Raw genomic sequence first — 19404 nt, 5'->3', positions numbered from 1 at the left:
AATGGACAAATGCCCGCCACAAACGAGCCAATTCATCCTCTACAGGAGGGTGACGCTGATTCTGTTCCTGAAGCAACTAGTTGAAAACTCCAGACCACAGAGATGAACATTTATTGAATGCTGGGGGTATACACATGCTCTCACACTTAACTCACACAAGAACCTAGATAGTGGGTATTATTAGTGATGTGTAAAGGGAGAAGTACAGATAGGAACTCTGATCCGTCTGTCTCGCACGCCTGTCCTATCTTCGAAATGCCTAATCGTGATAAAACACAGGGTGTCTTATCAGCCATGAGTCTCCCAAACTGCCCTTAGAAAGGAGGTCCCATAATCAGAGTCAACTAAGTTTGGGAAACTTACTAAATCCTTCCCTTGGAGAATAACAAGGCCTGCATTAAAGAAATCAGTGTACTTTGGTCTAACCCATCCCTTTCCCTATCTTACTAGGAAATGCCTTTCCCTCCAACTACTATTTTGTGAAGTAAATATTCTGAAACACAATTTGAGAAATACTACTGTAGTCACCTCCCTTGATAGGAGATGGCTGAAAGAGAGAGCTGCTGTCAGAGAAAAATCAACTTTTTAGCCACAGTCAAGGGGGTGATGCTACAGAGATGATGGTGTGATTCTAGGTGGCTTCTCTTTGCTCTCAGGATCAACCCACAGTGCCCTGGTCCCCGCCGAATGCCCTGGCCTCGCCTCACACGGGTCAGCTGGCCTCTTTCAGTACCTGGGACCTGCCAGGCTCCTCCTCACAGAGCTTCTGCAAAATGTTCCCTGGCGGGACGTTCCTCCTTTCCCTCTTTACCTACTTGAGTCCTACTTATCTTTCAGGGAAAGCCTTTCCTGAATGTCTGTCGGGATGCTCTCATATCACTGAGTTCTATATAGCACTTGTCATGGTTAAGGTTATATTTATTTACTGCCTGTCTAAACTCCGACTGTGGGGCAGGGAAATATATTCCCTGCCTCTCGGATGGGAAAAAGAAGAGGAGGGATCTTTCCAGCCTCCTTTGACTGTCCTTACTCATTTCTGCCCATGGAGGAGCAACTACTTAGTGGCTTTCTGAACTGGGGAGAAGGGACTGTGCATGCTCCTCTCAGGGCGCAGGGTGTACTCGGGTCTGTTCGGCCTCCGTGTAAAAGGGCGGTTTGGGAAATAAGTTGAATTCAGGGAAGACATACTAAGAGAAGCCCAAAGGTTATGGATCCAAGTTCTGTTCTGCAGTTTGGCTTTAGTCACTAATAAAGTTGATTTTGATCTTTCCTGTGGCTGTTGTTTTTCAGTTGCTTCTACATCTGGGAGGGGAAGACAAGAGTGTGCTTGTTGGCCCCCTATAATACCAACGTCTCCCACTAGGCCTAACCTCCTTCGGGAGGGGGATGAGGTCTCCTTTGGCTCACTATGGTAGCTTGGTGCCTGCCACACAGGAGGCACTCGGAATTTTTTTTTAACATTCATTATGGAAAATGTTTAAAATAAGCAAAATAGGGAGAATGGTCTAACGAACCCCTGTGTACCCATCACCCAGCACCAACAATAATCAACACTTGGCAATCTTGTTTCATCTACTCTTCTACCTGACTGAAGCAAATCCACTTCAGGCATTACAGATGGCAAAGGTTCAAAAAAATACCTATAAAACCATTATCACATACACACTATACACAACAATTAATATTTCTTCAGTGATAGAGGACTAAATCAACAAACTCACAGAGACCAGTAAAGGGTCTGAATTGTCGTCGGTCCCCAGCCCCTTTCTGCCCCCAGCATACCATACATGGCACTCACGCGCACGCTGTTCCCCAACAACTATCCCCCTGCACCCCTGTCCAGATGGTAGGGCCGAGCCACTCACCGGTGGGCGTGCTGCTGCGGAATGAAGAGGAGGGGGTGATGGGTGGGGTCACGGGAGGAGTAAGGCTTCCACTGCTGTGGCGTGGCGGAGTGGACACATTCCCTCGAGACACTGAGCTGGACAAGGTCAGCGAGAGCTTCGGCTGAATCTTCTTCTTTAGGGACTCCTGCTCTCGGCGGGCAGCATCTGTCATGAATCTGAAGCAACAATGGAAGGTGAGTAACCGGGCCCATCTCTGGAGCATGAGGAATGATGACAGCTCCTCCAAGTTTGACAGATGCCCCACCCTGGGAAAAGGGGCTTGTTCACAATCTCAAAGACTTACAACAGATTCCCTTTTCCTATGGGATGAAATAATCTTCCAGCTCACTGTCTTCAGGTTCCTCACGGGTAGGCCCCATTTCTCCCTGAGGCAAACCCTCGGAAACTTGTACACACAGACTATGTCTACACCTGCTGCAGTGCCTGGGGTTAGAAGGCTTCCTCTCTCTCAGAAGGTCCTCTCTTTTCTTTCAACTCATAGAAAGCCCACCCATTCTCCAAGTTCCCCAGCACTTCCAGGTGGAAAGGGCCTCCTTTATTGGTGGGTGGGCAGGATTTATTGTTCGTACTACTTCACTGCCACTCTACATATGCAGCCTCCTGAAAACGGATTCTTTTTTGTCCTACTCCAGATCCTCAAGTTGTTATTTGGACTTTTAAAAATTTTCTTGGCAGACTGAAGGTCCTCTCTCCCTAACTGTTAGCTGAAAGGAAAGGACACAAGTCCCCATAATTGCGGCTAGCACACTGCCAAGTCCATCTCAATTAACATTTATAGAATGAGTAAATCTGCCCAAGCAGATTCTAGAAGAGAGCAGTACAAGGAGGAAGATGACTGCTACAGACCCATTTATGTTGTGATTTTATTACCCATAAAGGGAAAGGCAACTTTTCCTGATCATTTCACTTTGGAAACTTCAAAGTTATCCCTTCCACACTTCTCTTATGTTAGTAACATTCAAACCGTTCTTTTCTCACTGTATAACATTTCATAAATTCATGTAATACAAGATTCAAAACAATCTACGGCATATCTCTCATCTAAAGAACAAATTTTTTTTGGACATCATACAACTTTTTTTTTTTTTTTTAAGTAGTTTCCCTGCCCAACATGGGGCTTGAACTCACAACCCTGAGATCAAGAGTTGCATGTTCTACCGAAGGAGCCAGCCAGGCGCCAGCAAACTTTTTTTTGTATTATTGGCAGGCAGGCTTTGTCAGCTGCATTTCTGAAAACTGCAGCAGAAAGCCTAGCGAACAGAGTGCATGAAAGCATTTAGGGAATGAAACAGGCACTGTGGTTGAAACTCACTGCCTTGGCTAAGAGGACATAACCATGGCCTTGCTCAAGTCCTCCCTGTACCCAACCCCCCATCGTTACATTCTATTTTAATACAATTCATCATTAACTCCATTTGACTTAAAGTGGTATTAATGACCCAACACCTTTCACATTCTGTCTAAAAAATTTCTTAGTATTTGTCTTCATTATGCTAAGAAGTTTTAGAAGTCAACAGATAGTTCCAATGCCTGGTAAAAAACTTAGCCAATCAAATACCCAATGAAACAATATTACAGTATTGTTACAATGTCTTAAAATGTCTACTCTTATACTTGGAACATGGATGGCACATTTCTTGAATGGCTTCTGCAATACAATCTAGATATATAATAAACCAGATTTTTATGAAGAACTGAATAATAAAGCTACATGCTTTGCCTTGAGCTCTTAGGTTTTGTGCTACAAGATGGTGAAGGCTTATTTATATTTTTATTTTTTTTAAAGATTTTATTTATTCATTTGACAGAGAGACACAGCAAGAGAGGGAAAACAAGCAGGGGGAGTGGGAGAGGGAGAAGCAGGCCTCCTGTCGAGCATGGAGCCTGACACGGGGCTCAATCCCAGGACCCTGGGATCATGACCTGAGCTGAAGGCAGCCGCTCAACCGAGCCACCCAGGCACCCCAATGGCGAAGGTTTAAAAAGAATAAAGGAACACCACCACAAAACAGAATTGTTTGCACCTGGTAGCCAGGTACTCATTTACTTTCAGATGCAAAGTTGGCTCTACTGTTCTTAAAACTGTTTTCCACCCCCCGCCCCATAAACTTCTACTCAAAATATGGACTCTCAGAGAAAAGCAAAGAACTAGTGCTTTCTTCTATCATTCTAAGTAGAATTACTAACTAGCACAGTGCCAAGCTTCTCCAACTGGGGTACATGGTAGGTGGGGAGTGGGCAAAACCACAGGATAGACATACTGCTTCTTCCAGAAAGACCAATGGTTCTCACTGTAGGTAATTCAAGTCAGTTTTTTGTTTTGTTTTTAAAGTAAGCTCTATGCCCAGTGTGGGGCTCTACTCACAACCCTGAGATCAGGAGTTGCATGCTCTATTGACTGAGCCAGCCAGGCGTCCCTCAAGTCAGTTTTTTAAATGGTAAAAGAAAGCAGATACTCTATGGAGTAGAACATAAAATGTGCATCTTGCACCTTAGTGAAGAGTATGGGACTTGGAGCCAGGCAGACCGGGGAATTTGATCTTTGGTTAAGCTCAGGTAATCTGCTAAGATGGTATGTTAGGTATGCTAACAGTCAACACTCCCTAAGATCACACTGACCCCTGACTGGTAAATTGCTTCTGGACTTGGAAGAGTAAGAAACCATTTATACAAACTGGATAGGAAGTCAGAGCCTGGACTTCCTGAGTGGTGATCTTGTACCTAGGTATGTCCAAGCGGGGAACCGAGGAGTATGCCTGTGGAGTGTTACAGGACCTCTGACCCCTCGTCTACCAGGGCAGCTCTCACCTTTGCCTGCGGGGCATCTTGTCTACCTTGTACCAGTGAGGACTCCACAGAAGGCATGATGCTGCCCTGCTGGCAAGCTGTGGCTCTGCCCACTATTCCTCTGACGAGACCCAGTGCCCACCGTGGCTTCTGGTCATCTTGTGAGTCTGAATGTTTGTGATCGAAGAAAATCACCCATTGATGGACAGGATAGTGCTGACTTCAGAGGACGGTTCTAAAGATTAAATGAGGGAGTAGTGCTTGGGTGGCTCAGTCGGTTAAGCGTCTGCCTTCGGCTCGGGTCATGATCCCAGGGTCCTGGAATGGAGCCCCGCATTGGGCTCCCTGCTCCGCGGGAAGCCTGCTTCTCCCTCTCCTACTCCCCCTGCTTGTGTTCCCTCTCTCACTTTGTCTCTCTCTGTCAAATAAACAAAATCTTAAAAAAAAAAAAAAAATAGCTCATGCCATTTATTGTAAAATACTCTCCTACAGCTCAGATATAAAACAACAACCATAAGAAACCACAACAACGTGCCCACACATCCCCTACCTTCACCCCAACAGGAGTTTGGTCAGCTATGGATAACAATCTATTTTAGGCTTATATCTGCTAAGTCCTTTCTAGAAGTGAGAACGAGACATCATGTTAAAAGCATTAAACATGAAACTCATAAAGCACTTCTGCCAACCTTCCTCTCCCTCCACCCTCCCTCCTCCTCTCTTGGATTGCTGGTTGTGAACTTGCTCACAGCTCAACTCGTAAATCAGGGCAACCCTGCCATACCAATATACACAGCTGCATGATTTATTCCCGGGGACCACACACACACACACACACACACACACACACACACACACCCCACGGGTACACACCTCGGGAGTGGTGATTACAATTCACCAGCTTCTCACTGGCAATACTGCCCAGCTCTTCCTCTTTCACTTATCAACCATGACTTTACCTATTTTTTGATACCTATTAAACCCCAAAGTTTTAAAGCAATGTTCCACCAATACAGTTCTTTGACAAAAGATGGGCAGATTCCCAATGGCAAGGCATCCCTTGGGGAGCCAAGTTTATAAAGAACCTGATGCGACAGAGGAAGGCTGTGAGTACAGCCAAGAGCGGGAGACTCGAGTGGTTGGGCTTTGACCAGAAAGGCAGGTAAATCTACTTCCCACCTTGAAGGCAGCTGCACTGTGACACATCCTTGAAGGACCACAGCCCCGATCTTTCCATCGTCCCTACTGGAAATGTCCCCCCGTATTCCCACGGCTGAGAGGGAAGTCAGGCTTGGGAAGCCACATCGCCCTGCGGTCTGCGTTTTTCTTGATGCGTTTTGACACGATGGGTCATCTTTTCTGAAGCCCTCAGTAATAGCAGCCAACATGGGGGCGCTTCAGAGCTGGAAGAAACCCAGGTAAGACAGATCGCCTAGTCTAACCCCCTCATTTCTCACATTAACTGGGAACTGAAGCGGAGCGGCCTGTGCAAGGTCACTTTGCTGGCGGGGGGCAGAACTGGCATGAGAGAACTTCAGCCTCAGGGCTGCACCCAATGCTCCCAGCTCTGCCATGGGCATGTCAAAGACCTCGGAGCTTTCTTGCTTTTGCTTCAGAGTCCTGGTCTTCAAGGTTGAAAGGGCTCAAGGACCCAGAGCTTAGGGCGTGGGGCAATGTAGAGGGAACCCCTCTGGGGGTTTATATGTTGGAAGTGGGGTGGGTTGGGAGACAGGAGGCCTCATTCTCTCCATGTCGGCCAAGCTCTGCTGGGTGGGGCTGCCTGACTCCTGGGTGGGGGGACCCTGGCTTTGTAGCCTCGCGGGGCTGTGATGTGAGGAAGCCTAGCTATGCCTGCCTCCCTGAATTCTTTCTGCTTTGCAATAGGATCTGTTGTAATCTCGTGGTAGTAGTGTGCTATTGTGGGTTTGTACTGGCTTGTAAGAGCTGGTCATTAAATTTTCAGGGATTCTTGTGAGCCAGTTGTTAAACACCCATTATTAAAAATTAAATTATGTGAATTTATAATTAAGTATATTTTTAAAAAGGTAATATGCAAAGCTTATCAATTCTTAATTATTTTATCCCATTTTACTATTATTTAAGTTTTCGGGGTTATTTGCATTAATATCCTATCTCTTTGCTGTAATTATCATATAATGGTGTGCTACTATACACCTCTTCCCAACTCTGTTCAATGACACCATGTTGGTAGATTGAAGTTGTTCCACAGTGGGAGTATTTACACCATGGAAATTGGCAAATATTACCAATCAGGGCTTTTTTTCTCTCCAAAAGTCAGTTATTCAACATTTATCAGAACACCTTGTAGTTATTATTATTGTTCTTTTTAACGTAGAAAAGAGCACTTGAACCAGACTCCTTGGCTACTCACTAACAGGGCCAATCAGGGAAGGGATAAAGAATATATAATAAAGTCTTCCTTTCCTTTTAAAAATTATTAAAATACATATCATTGAAATACACTTATATAAACATTTTTATGGGTTTGTGGCTCGTGTTTAAAAACTTTTTTCAAATTGTGGAATATACATGTACACACACACACACACACAAATGAGTGTACGTATTGACATGCGCCGCTTAAAGAATAAAATGTCTATAAACTCACCAGCCTATGAAAAAAAAATATTACCAGGGCGCCTGGGTGGCTCAGTTGGTTAAGCGACTGCCTTCGGCTCAGGTCATGATCCTGGAGTCCCGGGATCGAGTCCCACATCGGGCTCCCTGCTCAGCGGGGAGTCTGCTTCTCCCTCTGACCCTCCCCCCTCTCATGCTCTCTGTCTCTCATTCTCTCTCTTGCAAATAAATAAAATCTTAAAAAAAAAAAAAATATTACCAGAAGTTTTGAAATTTCCAGATACAGGTATGGTTGATTTTTCAGGGTATTTTCCTTCGAGTATTGCCTTTCTACACAGAGAGAAAACTGAATATTTCTTAAGGAAAAAAAAGTCACCTGAGAGTTCATTCACTGTTGACTAACAGCCTGGAAATCTGTGGCCAAGCAGAGCCATGTTTTCATTTTGAAACTGAAACTGCCGTAAGATTAACTTTAACTTTCCTACAAATCAGAAATGCCCACGTTACTTTAATTTAATATGGCCATTTGTAGTAATATTTGTTATTGCTAGGGGAAGTACATATTCCTTAAGTAAATTTTCAAGACTCCATTATAAATCTTTTAAATCCTTAGACCACAATGTTCATTCAGTCTGACATGGTGAATGTGGAAACATGAATATAACACCACAGGGGGAAAATGTCAAACTGCTGGTCCAGGGAGACCAGTTTCAACCACAAACTCAGGAAATTTACAGATTTCACTGGAACCTGGGCAGAAACCCCACTGCCACCTACTCTATGGCCAAACACCTGGGCCTAAGTGTCCTGCTGGGGAGAAAACCACATGGCTTTCCCTGGCTCTGGAGAACCCAGGCATGGAAGTGACCACTCGAAACTTGGGTCTCTCTCGGAGAAACTTGAAAAGAATCCAAACTACGAGATGCATGGTGTGGTTTGGTTGTTATTATAAGACTCTGGAGAGAGCGTGTGGTCCAGAGGCCTGAGCTGTGCGTCGGAAGGCTTGTTCTGGGGCAAAGAAGCCAGTGGCCTCCGGAAGTCCCAATGCTCTCTGTTCTGGCCTTGGTTTGTCTACTTGTTAAAATGGAAGCGTTCAGGGGCGCCTGGGTGGCTCAGTCGTTGAGCGTCTGCCTTCGGCTCGGGTCATGATCTCGGGGTCTTGGGATCGAGCCCCACATCGGGCTCCCTGCTCAGTGGGGAGCCTGCTTCTCCCTCTCCTACTCCCCCTGCTTGTGTTCCCTCTCTCGCTGTGTCTCTCTGTCAAATAAATAAATCTTAAAAAAAAAAAAAAAAATGGAGGCATTCTGTACTATGGTGAGCGCTGTGAATTGTGTAAGACTGATGAATCATAGGCCTGTACCCCTGAAACAAATAATACATTATACGTTAATAAAAAAAATTAAAAATAAAATGGAAGCGTTCTGGCTTTATGGATATATGTAATATATCACCCCTAAGTTCCTTCCCAGCTCCAACAGTCAATGATTTCAGCAACAGCATCGTGCAGTGAACTTTTATTTTTAACCTCAACCCGTTGTAAGAAGCGAATGTCATATTGGGAGCCTGTACACATATGTATAATTAGGTCTGCAATCTGCAATTTTGAAATTTCCAAAGCTCTGAAAACTGGAAAACTTTTTTATAAGTTTGGCAGAATTCACTGGGAGACAAACCCTGAATTGAACTGCTTAAAGGCTATGTACACTATTTATTGTATTTAGTGTAAATATTCACATGCCTCACTGCACAAATATTAATGTGGTTGATTCCAGGGGCTGCCCCAGACCCTGCAGGGAGCGTTATATAATATGTGGCATTTGCACCGTATTACCTTTCCGAAATCAGAAAAAGTATGAAAAATTTCTGAAGTCAGAAAAATTATAAAACATATCTGGATGCAAAGAATTTTTATGTAATTTGTCTGAAACAAAAATTTCATGAAACAATCCTTCCTACATGTGATATACTCTGATATCTTTCTATCCTATTTCATTTTAACAAAATATCCTGGTCACTGATTTCTTGACCTACTAACAGGTCAGAGCCTGAGTTTGAAAATATTAGTGTAGCAGTTAAAAGGGTGGTGGGCTTTGGAGGTAGACCATTTAGATTGTAATCTCTGCCCTATGCTCTCCAGCTGTGTGACCCTGGGCCAGTTACCTCTCTGTGCCTCAAGTTCTCTCTCAGTAAAGAGTGACATGTTAGTAACAGGTCCTGTCCTACAGAGTCGTTGTGAAGATTAAGTGAGTTAATACATGTAAAGCACTTGGAACAGGGCCTGGCAATTTGACCTTGATAAATGTTAGGTTCCTGGTACATAATGGATACAAATGAGATTTGTTCTGGAAATCCTAATTCACAAATCTTTCATCTCTGACACATCAGCAATTGGTTATTTCTGAGCTGAATTACTGAATAAGAGGATAAGCACTTGCCATCATTAATTCTGCTGATTCTGAAAGCAAAGAGCCACCCTTACTGATTCTGAGCATATTTATTACCCTAGTGCTGCAATCACAGGAACATTTGAGAAGGTACTTTTAGTAGCTAGAATACAAACATAAGGTCCCTCAACAACTGGGCCTCCCCTGCTTGGGGAAAAGGGTGCTATCTATAAATCCCCACACTTCCTCTTTACTTCTCTGAGAAGAACCAAACTAACTTCTAACAGGGCAAATGACAGGAGACCATCCACACAGCTAGCTGAGAGAAAGACGTCTTTCGATGAAGCTTAAGCCTGCCCTCACCTTGGGAGATTCCTAAAGTCGCACAGGGCCCTGTCTGGTCCACAACCAGACCCTCTGTACGAAGCATTGCATCCAGCTACTTCATTGGAAGTCAAAGCTTTGTTCTGCTTTTTCAGTGGCCCCTTGGGCATTGCCATTTCTCAGTGAAAACAAATTTGTGAAACCCAGAAAGCCTTTGAGGAAAACTGCAGGGGGCTGGCAGGTAGACCATGAGGTTCCAAGCACTCCCAAATCTGGTAACTCATGGCTCCAGACAACAGGATTTCTTTTTTTTTTTTAAAGATTTATTTATTTATTTGAGAGAGCGAGAATGAGAGAGAGAGAGAGAGTACATGAGAGGGGGGAGGGTTAGAGGGAGAAGCAGGCTCCTCGCTGAGCAGGGAGCCCGATGCGGGACTCGATCCAGGGACTCCAGGATCGTGACCTGAGCCGAAGGCAGTCGCTTAACCAACTGAGCCACCCAGGCGCCCTCCAGACAACAGGATTTCTGACCTGACAAGGACACAATCGATCTTTCCAGTGCAGAGTCCAAACTGTCCATTACTGATTTTTGTTTTGTCTGACTAGTACTACATGCAATCCAGGACAAAGATGGACAGAAAGCCAGTGAGGAAGTAAAACCACCCACAGGACATTCGAATACAGACCGCGGGAAATGACCACGGGAATAATGGGTACATTTCGGCATGCGATCATGTGTGGCCCGCATGTCAGAAGATCTGACTGCTTCTCTCGGTCGCCTTGTAATGATGGCTTTCAGAACACACATCTGCTAATCAACTCATGAGGTAAGTCTTCACATTTTAGCAGCAACTTAAAGCTGCAGTGCAGCTGAAGGAGTATTTCGTTAAAACAGCTGGTCAGTGAAACATAACCTGTAAGCAACAAGTGGAGTAATTGCTTGTCCACGCCCCTTTATTAACAGAGGGTGCTTTTCTGGTGATCACTGGGAACTTAATAAATAAATGTTCTTCTCAGTAGACAAAAGTGGACAAAATTTAGACTCCTGAGTAATGCTAATTTCAGAAGGTTTCTAATCATGTTTCCAATAAGCATACGTTTCACTTCTCATTCCAGAGATATTTTTGACTTCACAATCTGAGGTCAATGGGGTAGATTTTGAAGCTTCATAAAAATTTTCGCAACGTCACCAAAACTCTGAGCCTCTTTTAACATGCTGCTATTAAAAATTTAATGCTAAATAATAAAACTAAAAGCAGCACCAGGCAAAAACCCACACCATCTGATCAGATCAGTGTGGCATTTAACTTGTGAATGAGGGTTTTCTTGCGTGTGATTTTCATCTGATATTCACATGGGTTGTGGGCATAATTTGTGAAGTACACAGCCAATGAATCAGATTTTGTTCTTGGGTACCAAACCAAGCTGACAGATTTATTGCATTAAGTAAGACTTTTCTCTCTCTTTCCCCCTTTTCTTTATCTGACACATATAGAATATTGTTCCTGGACTCTGAGGTGTTCTGGTCTAATGTGCACAAAATAAATTAACATCGAGGGCAAGCCAATTTCCTATCAGATTTTGTAGCTCATTTTTCTTATAAATTTTCACTTTATTTTTGGGGACAGCAAGAAGGAAAAAGAGAGGGGAGTAAGAGGAAAAAAACCAAAAAGCCAAGAGGTGATTTTAAAAATATCTACTCTCGGGGTACCTGGCTGGCTCAGTTGGAAAAGCATGAGACTCTTGATCTCAGGGTCGTGAGTTTGAGCCCCAATTGAGTGTAGAGATTATTTACTTATAAATAAAAAAACAAATCTTATCATATTTCCTTTCTTTTTTTTTTTTTCCTTAAGGCAGCTACAGTTAATTTATATTTTCTATGGCATCTAGCCTGGATATTCTAAGCCTTTAAAAAATATTTATTTAATAACTAACATTGGTTTGCCAATTTTTATATTACCAAGTGATGATTTTTATATTGCTTTATCTACCTACCACCTACCATCACCAGCCTCTCGTTGAAAAGAAAAAGCCATTTTAACATAAAATAGGAAGACATAATCTTAAATAAAATAATCCTTTCTTGAGAAAGATTGCTCTTTATTCTGTGATTATGTTAAAAATAAACACAGGAAAAAATTTACTTAAAAATTTTTGAGATGCAGGGATGCCTAAGTGGCTCAGTTGGTTAAGCGTCTGCCTTCATCTCAGGTCATTATCCCAGGGGCCTGGGATCAGTCCCACATTGGGCTCCTTGCTCAGCGGGGAGCCTGCTTCTCCCTCTCCCTCTGCCTACCACTCCCCCTGCTTGTGTTCTCTCTCTCTGACAAATAAAATCTTACAAAAAATTTTTTTGAGATGCAGAGAAGCTACAATATTAAATGTAATTTTATCATTTTATAGTCACATTTGTACACTGTATTGTTTATAGTATGTTTATAATTATTCTCTAGATACAAGCTATTAATAATATCTACCTTTATTGTCTATCACTGCCATTGCTAAAAATTCTGTTTCAAGGAATGCTGACCAAATGGAACTCCTACATGCAGGAAGAATCATTTGCAATATGCTGAATGAAATGAAAGAAGCCAAATATAAGAGTACCCAAACCCAGGAAATTCTCTAAGAGCTGGGAGCAAGGTGGAAAGAGCTGAGGGTCCTCCTATGGCAGGGCACACAGGGGGGCCGTGGGGTGCTGGAGGCTCCCTGCTCCCTGGCCCTGCATGTCCTTGGCAGCTTGGAGACTGTACACCCAGTGAAAACATCCTGATGAACAGCATCATTCAAAGACCAGCAGCTGTTCTGTGAATAGTACTTAGAAATGATTTTTTTTTTTTTAAAGATTTTATTTATTTATTTTGACAGAGAGAGAGAGAGACAAAGAGCATGAGAGGGAGGAGGGTCAGAGGGAGAAGCAGACTCCCCGCCGAGCAGGGATCCTGATGCGGGACTCGATCCCGGGACTCCAGGATCATGACCTGAGCTGAAGGCAGTCGCTTAACCAACTGAGCCACCCAGGCGCCCTCCCCCCCCTTTTTTTTTTAAGCCTACAATCTCTTCTGGAATTTTAGCACTCAAATGAAATTCATGTACTAAAGCCGAATAACTGCAATAATGCACAAAATCCCATTCCTGCATACCATTACTCCGTATATTCCCAATAAATATTGGGTATTTTCTAACAACTAAGGAGTAATAAAGTCAATCTATCTTAATGAGAGCTCTAGCTCTGGTTCCAGCAACCACTATTTTAAGCCACAGCTCAGCATAAATTATCAGTGAAGCAATTAATTTTTATTTACTTTACCTTGAATAGAGTAAACCATGGTCGTTTTCATCATCAATGCCAAGCACAAATCTTTGGTTTGGAGGCCAACTGGAATGTCCCTCTCTTGGCAGCATCTCTCCATCACCCTTTCCATTCCTTTTCCACTTTCATCGAATTGAGAATAACTGTGGCTGTTTCTTACACATGGTTTTCATTGCTAATTTGACATCTGTGTCAAAACCAATGAACAGGGTGCCTGGGTGGCTCAGATGGTTAAGCATCTGCCTTTGGCTCAGGTCATGATCCCAGCATCCTGGGATCGAGTCCCGCATCGGGCTCCCTGCTCAGCGGGGAGCCTGCCTCTCTCTCTCTGTCTCTTATGAATAAATAAATAAAATCTTTAAAAAAAAAAAAAAACACCAATGAACAAAACAAAGAAGTTGCATTTTATGAGGTTTTGTGTCACAAAACTATAAACAGTTTGAGTTTTTTTGTTTTGCGTCTTCTGGTAGTGAATTAAATGAGTTATTTGAGGTTTCCATGTAAACTGCTAATGAGATGATACGTAACTCTCCCCATAAGCAGGGAGAGGTTTAAAGACTAAAGGAAAAAACTGGATATAGGGTCTCTGGAGTTTTAGTTCCAATATTGCTAATGGCTGTGAACACAGCCTAGTGGTTGAAAGTCTAGGCTCTGGAGGCAAACTCCTAATCTGGTTTGCTAGGTATTTGAACTTGAGCAAAGTACTTACCCTCTCCAGCCATGGGATCCTAATTCATAAAATCGAGGTAACTCTAAACACCTACCTCATCCGTTTACTGTCAAGATCTCATTAGATAAACAGATGGAAAGCAGTTGGCCCAACATAGTACTCGACATGTATCAGGAGGCCGCTCAGAGTCTTGGTATTTCCATGGATGTAAGCCCTATGCACCTGACTCTCACCCAGGAACTATGAGAAACTGTTCCTAAATCTAACACTCATTTGACTGGATAATCCCTACATAAGAGAATATCTTGGGGCAGGGGGGGATGCAGTTCATAGATGGGCTTAGATAGATATATTAAGTCTAGGATCAAAAGTCTCCATTTCTAAAGAGAAGTCCTTCTCTGATGCTGCCACAATCTTCTACTTAGGTGAGCTTTTCTACCAGGTGAGAGCTGACATTTAGCTGAGAACAAGTGACTCCAAATGAATCCAGCACTAGGGGATGTGGTGCACTAGACAGCTCAGGTTAATGAAATGCTGGGTTGAGAAAGGCGAGGAGACGTCAGGGAGATGGTAGAGGACTCTCAATGTCAGAGGAAATCTCAAATAGGCAGGATTTGTTTATGCCAGGGGTAGCATGTACCATTCCTCTGGGGCCATTTAGAACCCACTCTGCCCATGAGAGGCATCACTAATTGATCAGAGCACTCTTGTTTGTGCTGCTTTTGCATTCCACTTTAGCTTCTTCATCACTAGGCCTGACATGGCCACTAGCCACTGATTAAGGTTAATGCATAAAATGAAGGTATATGCCATCTCTGATTTACACATTTTCCCCTAAAACCCTGGTATTTCTACTAATATCCCAGTGTAGGCATATCCTAATTCATTTGGACTATACTGTATCCATTCTCAGAGAATCAGGAGCAAAGACGGCAGACAATAGACATATCTGAGAAAGGGGTGCCTGGCTCGCTCAGTCGGAAGAGCATGTGACTCTTGATCTCAGGGTGGTAAGTCTGAGCCCCACATCGGGTATAGAAATTACTTAAATAAAACTTAAAAAAAATATTTGAGAGAGAAAGCTCTGTTCAAGACAAGAGCTGTCTCCAAAGTTAGGCAAGCATGTTAAGCACACATTCAGATAACTGCATGTATTCATGAATACAATTATAAGGCCAACTGCTCACTGAAATTTATTTTTGTACATATGTGACTCACTTATATACAGAGCAGCAGTCAGTGGATTAGCATTGTTTGGGGACAGAGTGGAGTCAACAGCAATTTTTCTTAAAAGGATTAATCCATTTAGGCAGTGAAAAAATTTGGGGGGCAAAGTCAGTTCTGTAAGTGGGCTGTCCTTCACAATGTTTACATCTGTGGGCATCATATGCTTATAGATCTCAAGTTTTGTGGGCCTTGAGGGCTGATTTTTTTCAAAGTGATTTGTTTTCCTTTTGTTGCAAGAGCTCACTTAAGCTGCTTCTGGACTAGAGTTTGATTTTCCCTGTTTTTCAGGAAGCGGCACTTGATAAACATGTTTAGGTATTTGGTTCTTCAAATTAGCACACGCATCAGGGGACGGAATTATTTTTTTAAAAAAATCAAAGATATGAACTTCTATGTCTTCCTGCTTGAGCAAACTCAATGAGTTTGTGAATGTGCAAGATACTAGGTAAACCATAAGGTGTATGTAAACATGGCAGCTGGAGAAGATGGGGGGTTGATGATGATGATAATTTAAACTTTTTATTAGAGATCATTTCAAAAGCATGCAAAACTAGAAATTAGTATGATGAATCATTTTGTTATTAATATTTTGCCATCTTGTTTAAGCTTTCTCCCTGCCTACTCCCTTTTTCAGGCCATAATTATTGATCATTCATGTATATCCCATCCTGTGTTCATATAATCACTTGAAAACTATATAGGGATTAAAAAAAAAAATGGAAGAAAAGAAAAGGGGAAAAAAAGGAGAAAAAAGAAAATTTTCAACATAGTTCCTGGGAAATACCTAATGAAGATTCAAAATCTAATAAGATGATGGTTAGCAGCATAATTGCAGGATTGGTCTCTCTCTCTCTGTCATTCACCCACCCCTAAACTATTTTGCTTGCAAAGTTTGAGCACTATTATACAGAGCACATGCTATTGAATGACATAATGAAGGTTTGTTAATTTGGAAGGTCTAAGCCAACAGTTCCTAACTCCTTCAGCCATGGGGACCCCCATCATATAGTGTCAGATGGTGTGCTTTGACTATTATAATGGCATTTCTAGTGTCCCTTAGATTGTGTGTAGGGGGAAGAATAACACAAAACTGCTATTCAGGATTGCTTTGAAATGAATTTGTATTTTACAAGATCCCCCAGGCACCTTTCCTCCACAAGTCCCACCCCAAACGGGGAATTTACAGGTTATTTAGGGGAAAAAAATTCAGGTGTATTTGTTGTTTAAAATTTTCAAGAATGTCACTGTATTTAACTGCTAATGAAGTGTTTCTTGGAGGGGGGCCTCCAGCCCTTCTGCTGACTTTCAATGAACAGCCTTCATTTGCATGCCAAAAGCAGGCACTAATCCTTAGCATCAGCTGGTTCCCAGAAATACGTGTGCCCCCACAATCCTGTTTATCCGGCTGGTTTATTTCACAAACCTTTTCTTCACAAAGAGTACAGGCCCCCATTTCAAGCGGGCCAACCTGATTATCCCAAATCCCTAATTAGTGTAATTAAAGCTTTAATGGATTGCAGCCAAGATATAAACCATGCAAACCCCTTTTTTAAACTTGTTGATTGCGCAGGTCTGGTCCATGCCAGAGGGCTTCCTGTTGAGGCGCTGAGGGCCCTGCTCTCCCAGAAGGCTCTGGACACCCCTGCACCCAACACCCAGGCCATTTCTGATTATCAGGGAGCCTCTTTGTCAGGTTCACACATGCAAACCAAGCTGCTCCCCCATACACTGTCTACTGAAGCAATGGGCATTTTCATTAAGGCGACACCTCTCAACCCTCCTACAGATACTAGTCTCGTGGGGATTCTTCTCCTGTCATTATGCCCTGGAAAACAAAGCCAATGCCCTAACTAAAATATTCCAAGCAACCTAGGAGAATCTTGTTAGGTTCTGCAGAGCACTCATATAATAACTCTATTGCACAGAATCGCTCAGAACTTTTCCAATAACCAAGGCCTTCATCTTAAACCCATGGTGTATGTTTTTCTAAGGTGTTCCCTGCAATATGTAAACCGACCCATTCTTAAAATGGCCCTGGTGAGTGTTCACATTATCTAAGCTCTAGATGGATATTTGGAAACTAATATTAGAGAAGGGTAAGGGGAAAAGGATCTACAATTCAAAAAAAGCCTTTACAGCATGTACTATGCTAGATGCCCTGTAACTATTACCTTCTTGAATCCTCATTACAAACTTGTCAGGGGTTATTATTAATACCCTCTTCTCTTCTCTTCTCCTCCCTCCCTTCCTTCCTTTCCTAAGCAATCTCTACACCCAATGTGGGGCTTGAACTCACGATACGAAGATCAAGAGTCACATGCTCTATCGACTGAACCATCCAGGCACCCGATCAGTTCCACTTTACAGATGACAAAGTTGAGCCTCTGAGACATTAGGTAGTTTGCCCAAGGACCCACAGCTAATAAAATGCCATAGGAAAGATACAAACAAAAAAATTAAGGATATGATGTCCAATCCAACAGCCATCAGCCAAGTGGGGCTACTGAACACTTGAAATGTGGCTAGTGAAGCTGAGCAACTGTATTTCTAATTTAACTTAATTTTTAAGATTATTTATTTGAAAGAGAGCACAAGCAGTGGAGGAGACAGAAGGATAGGGAGGGGAAGAGGGACAAGCAGACTCCATAGCAGGACCCTAAGATCATGACCTGAGCCCAAATCAGCCACTTAGGGACTGAGCCATCCAGATGCCCCTTTAAATTTAATTTAAATCTAAATAGCCACATGTGGCTAGTGGCTACCTTATTGGATAGCACAGAGAACATTCTCATCATCACTAAGTTCTACTGGACAGTGCTACTACAGTGGATACAGTTCAGTTGTGGATATGCTAGATTTGAAATGGCAGTGGGACATCCAAGGGGTGTAAACAAACAGCTCAGCAATCTACATTAGGAGTCAACCACTCAGAGGAGGAAAGCAGGAGAGCATGTAGGGAGATGAGGGAACCAAGGTTGAGAAGAGAAACTTGGGAGAAATGCCTACATTTTATTTTTTTTTTTAAAGATTTTATTATTTGAGAGAGAGAAACACAGCGAGAGAGGGGACACAAGCGGGGGGAGTGGGAGAGGGAGAAGCAGGCTCCCCACTGAGCGGGGAGCCCGATGTGGGGCTTGATCCCAGAATCCCAGGATTATGACCTGAGCCGAAGGCAGATGCTTAACGACTGAGCCACCCAGGCGCCCTGAAATGCCTACATTTTAGACAGGAGGAGGAAGAGGAGCCCCCAGAGTTACTGAGAAATAGAGTTCTTATACTTTTTTCAGGCTTGATAATTTCTCCTCTTACATTTTTAGATGAAATCTGGGGAACAAATATATTGCGATTGAAGATCTGCCTTTTGTAATGAAAAAGTACATTTGTTTATTCATTCTATCGTTTTGTGCAAAAATGGCCTCCCTTTGAAAGGCACGATATTCACACCTTCTAGCTCAGACCTGGGAACACTATATTCACTAGCACATTAGCAAGGGACGCTGCATCACATGGCTTTGATGCAATGTGCAGGAAGTGGTTTAAATTCAATTTCAAAATGTACCCAAACCTCCTTAAATAAGGAGATCCCCAAAACTTGCTGAAAGAAAAATTCTGACGCAGGTTCCTGTGATGAAGGGTACTTTATGATGGTTTTTGCTTAAACCCCCCTTTTCGGTTGCCTGAGGGATTCTTCATGAAGTTATCTGATCCTGTATTTCTTACTGCGTAACCAAAGTCACTCAGAGAAAGAGCCTAATCCTTTTCCTTATTGGGAGTGAAAAGACCACTCCTGAAACCTCTGCAGTAAGGAAATTTTGTTTGGTAAGATCTGAGACCAAACTCTGTTCTCCCTTGGAGAGGGTGAGAAAAATCCATACTTTTCCTACAGAATAGTAGAGTCTGGAACTCCCAGTGACTTCAAAAGGGAATTCGTCACCAACCCCATCAATGGAGGTGGGCGATGCAGAGGGAGGAAGGAGGGGTAGCGAGAAAGGTATTAGCAAGGTGATAAATGAGCCTGCTAACATTTAGGTTAGAGCTAAAACAAAAACCTTGCAATTCAGAGTTCTGAAAAGCCCATTAAAACATTTCCAACTTTTTTCCTATATAATTTACAGCACGGCTTTGGTGAGTATTCGCAATGCATGTGGCCCTCAAATGCACAATGCAGAACTGGAGAGAGGAATTCTGGGAGTT

General features: G+C 42.9%; 1 protein-coding gene across 2 annotated transcripts in view; it reads right to left on the bottom strand.

Moving 5' to 3' along the window:
• Positions 1-19404, bottom strand: part of JAZF1 (JAZF zinc finger 1) — a 315518-nt gene that overhangs the window by 45243 nt on the left and 250871 nt on the right. For both annotated transcript variants that reach the window (XM_081800347.1, XM_081800348.1), the window contains exon 3: positions 1866-2062. In XM_081800347.1, the coding sequence (XP_081656473.1) occupies positions 1866-2062 (197 nt within the window). The remainder of the gene's footprint in view (positions 1-1865; positions 2063-19404) is intronic.

The sequence above is a fragment of the Leptonychotes weddellii genome, chromosome 12 (genome assembly GCF_054177405.1).
Source record: "Leptonychotes weddellii isolate Sample4059 chromosome 12, ASM5417740v2, whole genome shotgun sequence".
Taxonomy (NCBI): domain Eukaryota; kingdom Metazoa; phylum Chordata; class Mammalia; order Carnivora; family Phocidae; genus Leptonychotes; species Leptonychotes weddellii.
Note: the sequence above shows the minus strand (reverse complement) of the source record. Positions and strands in the feature narration are given on the sequence as shown.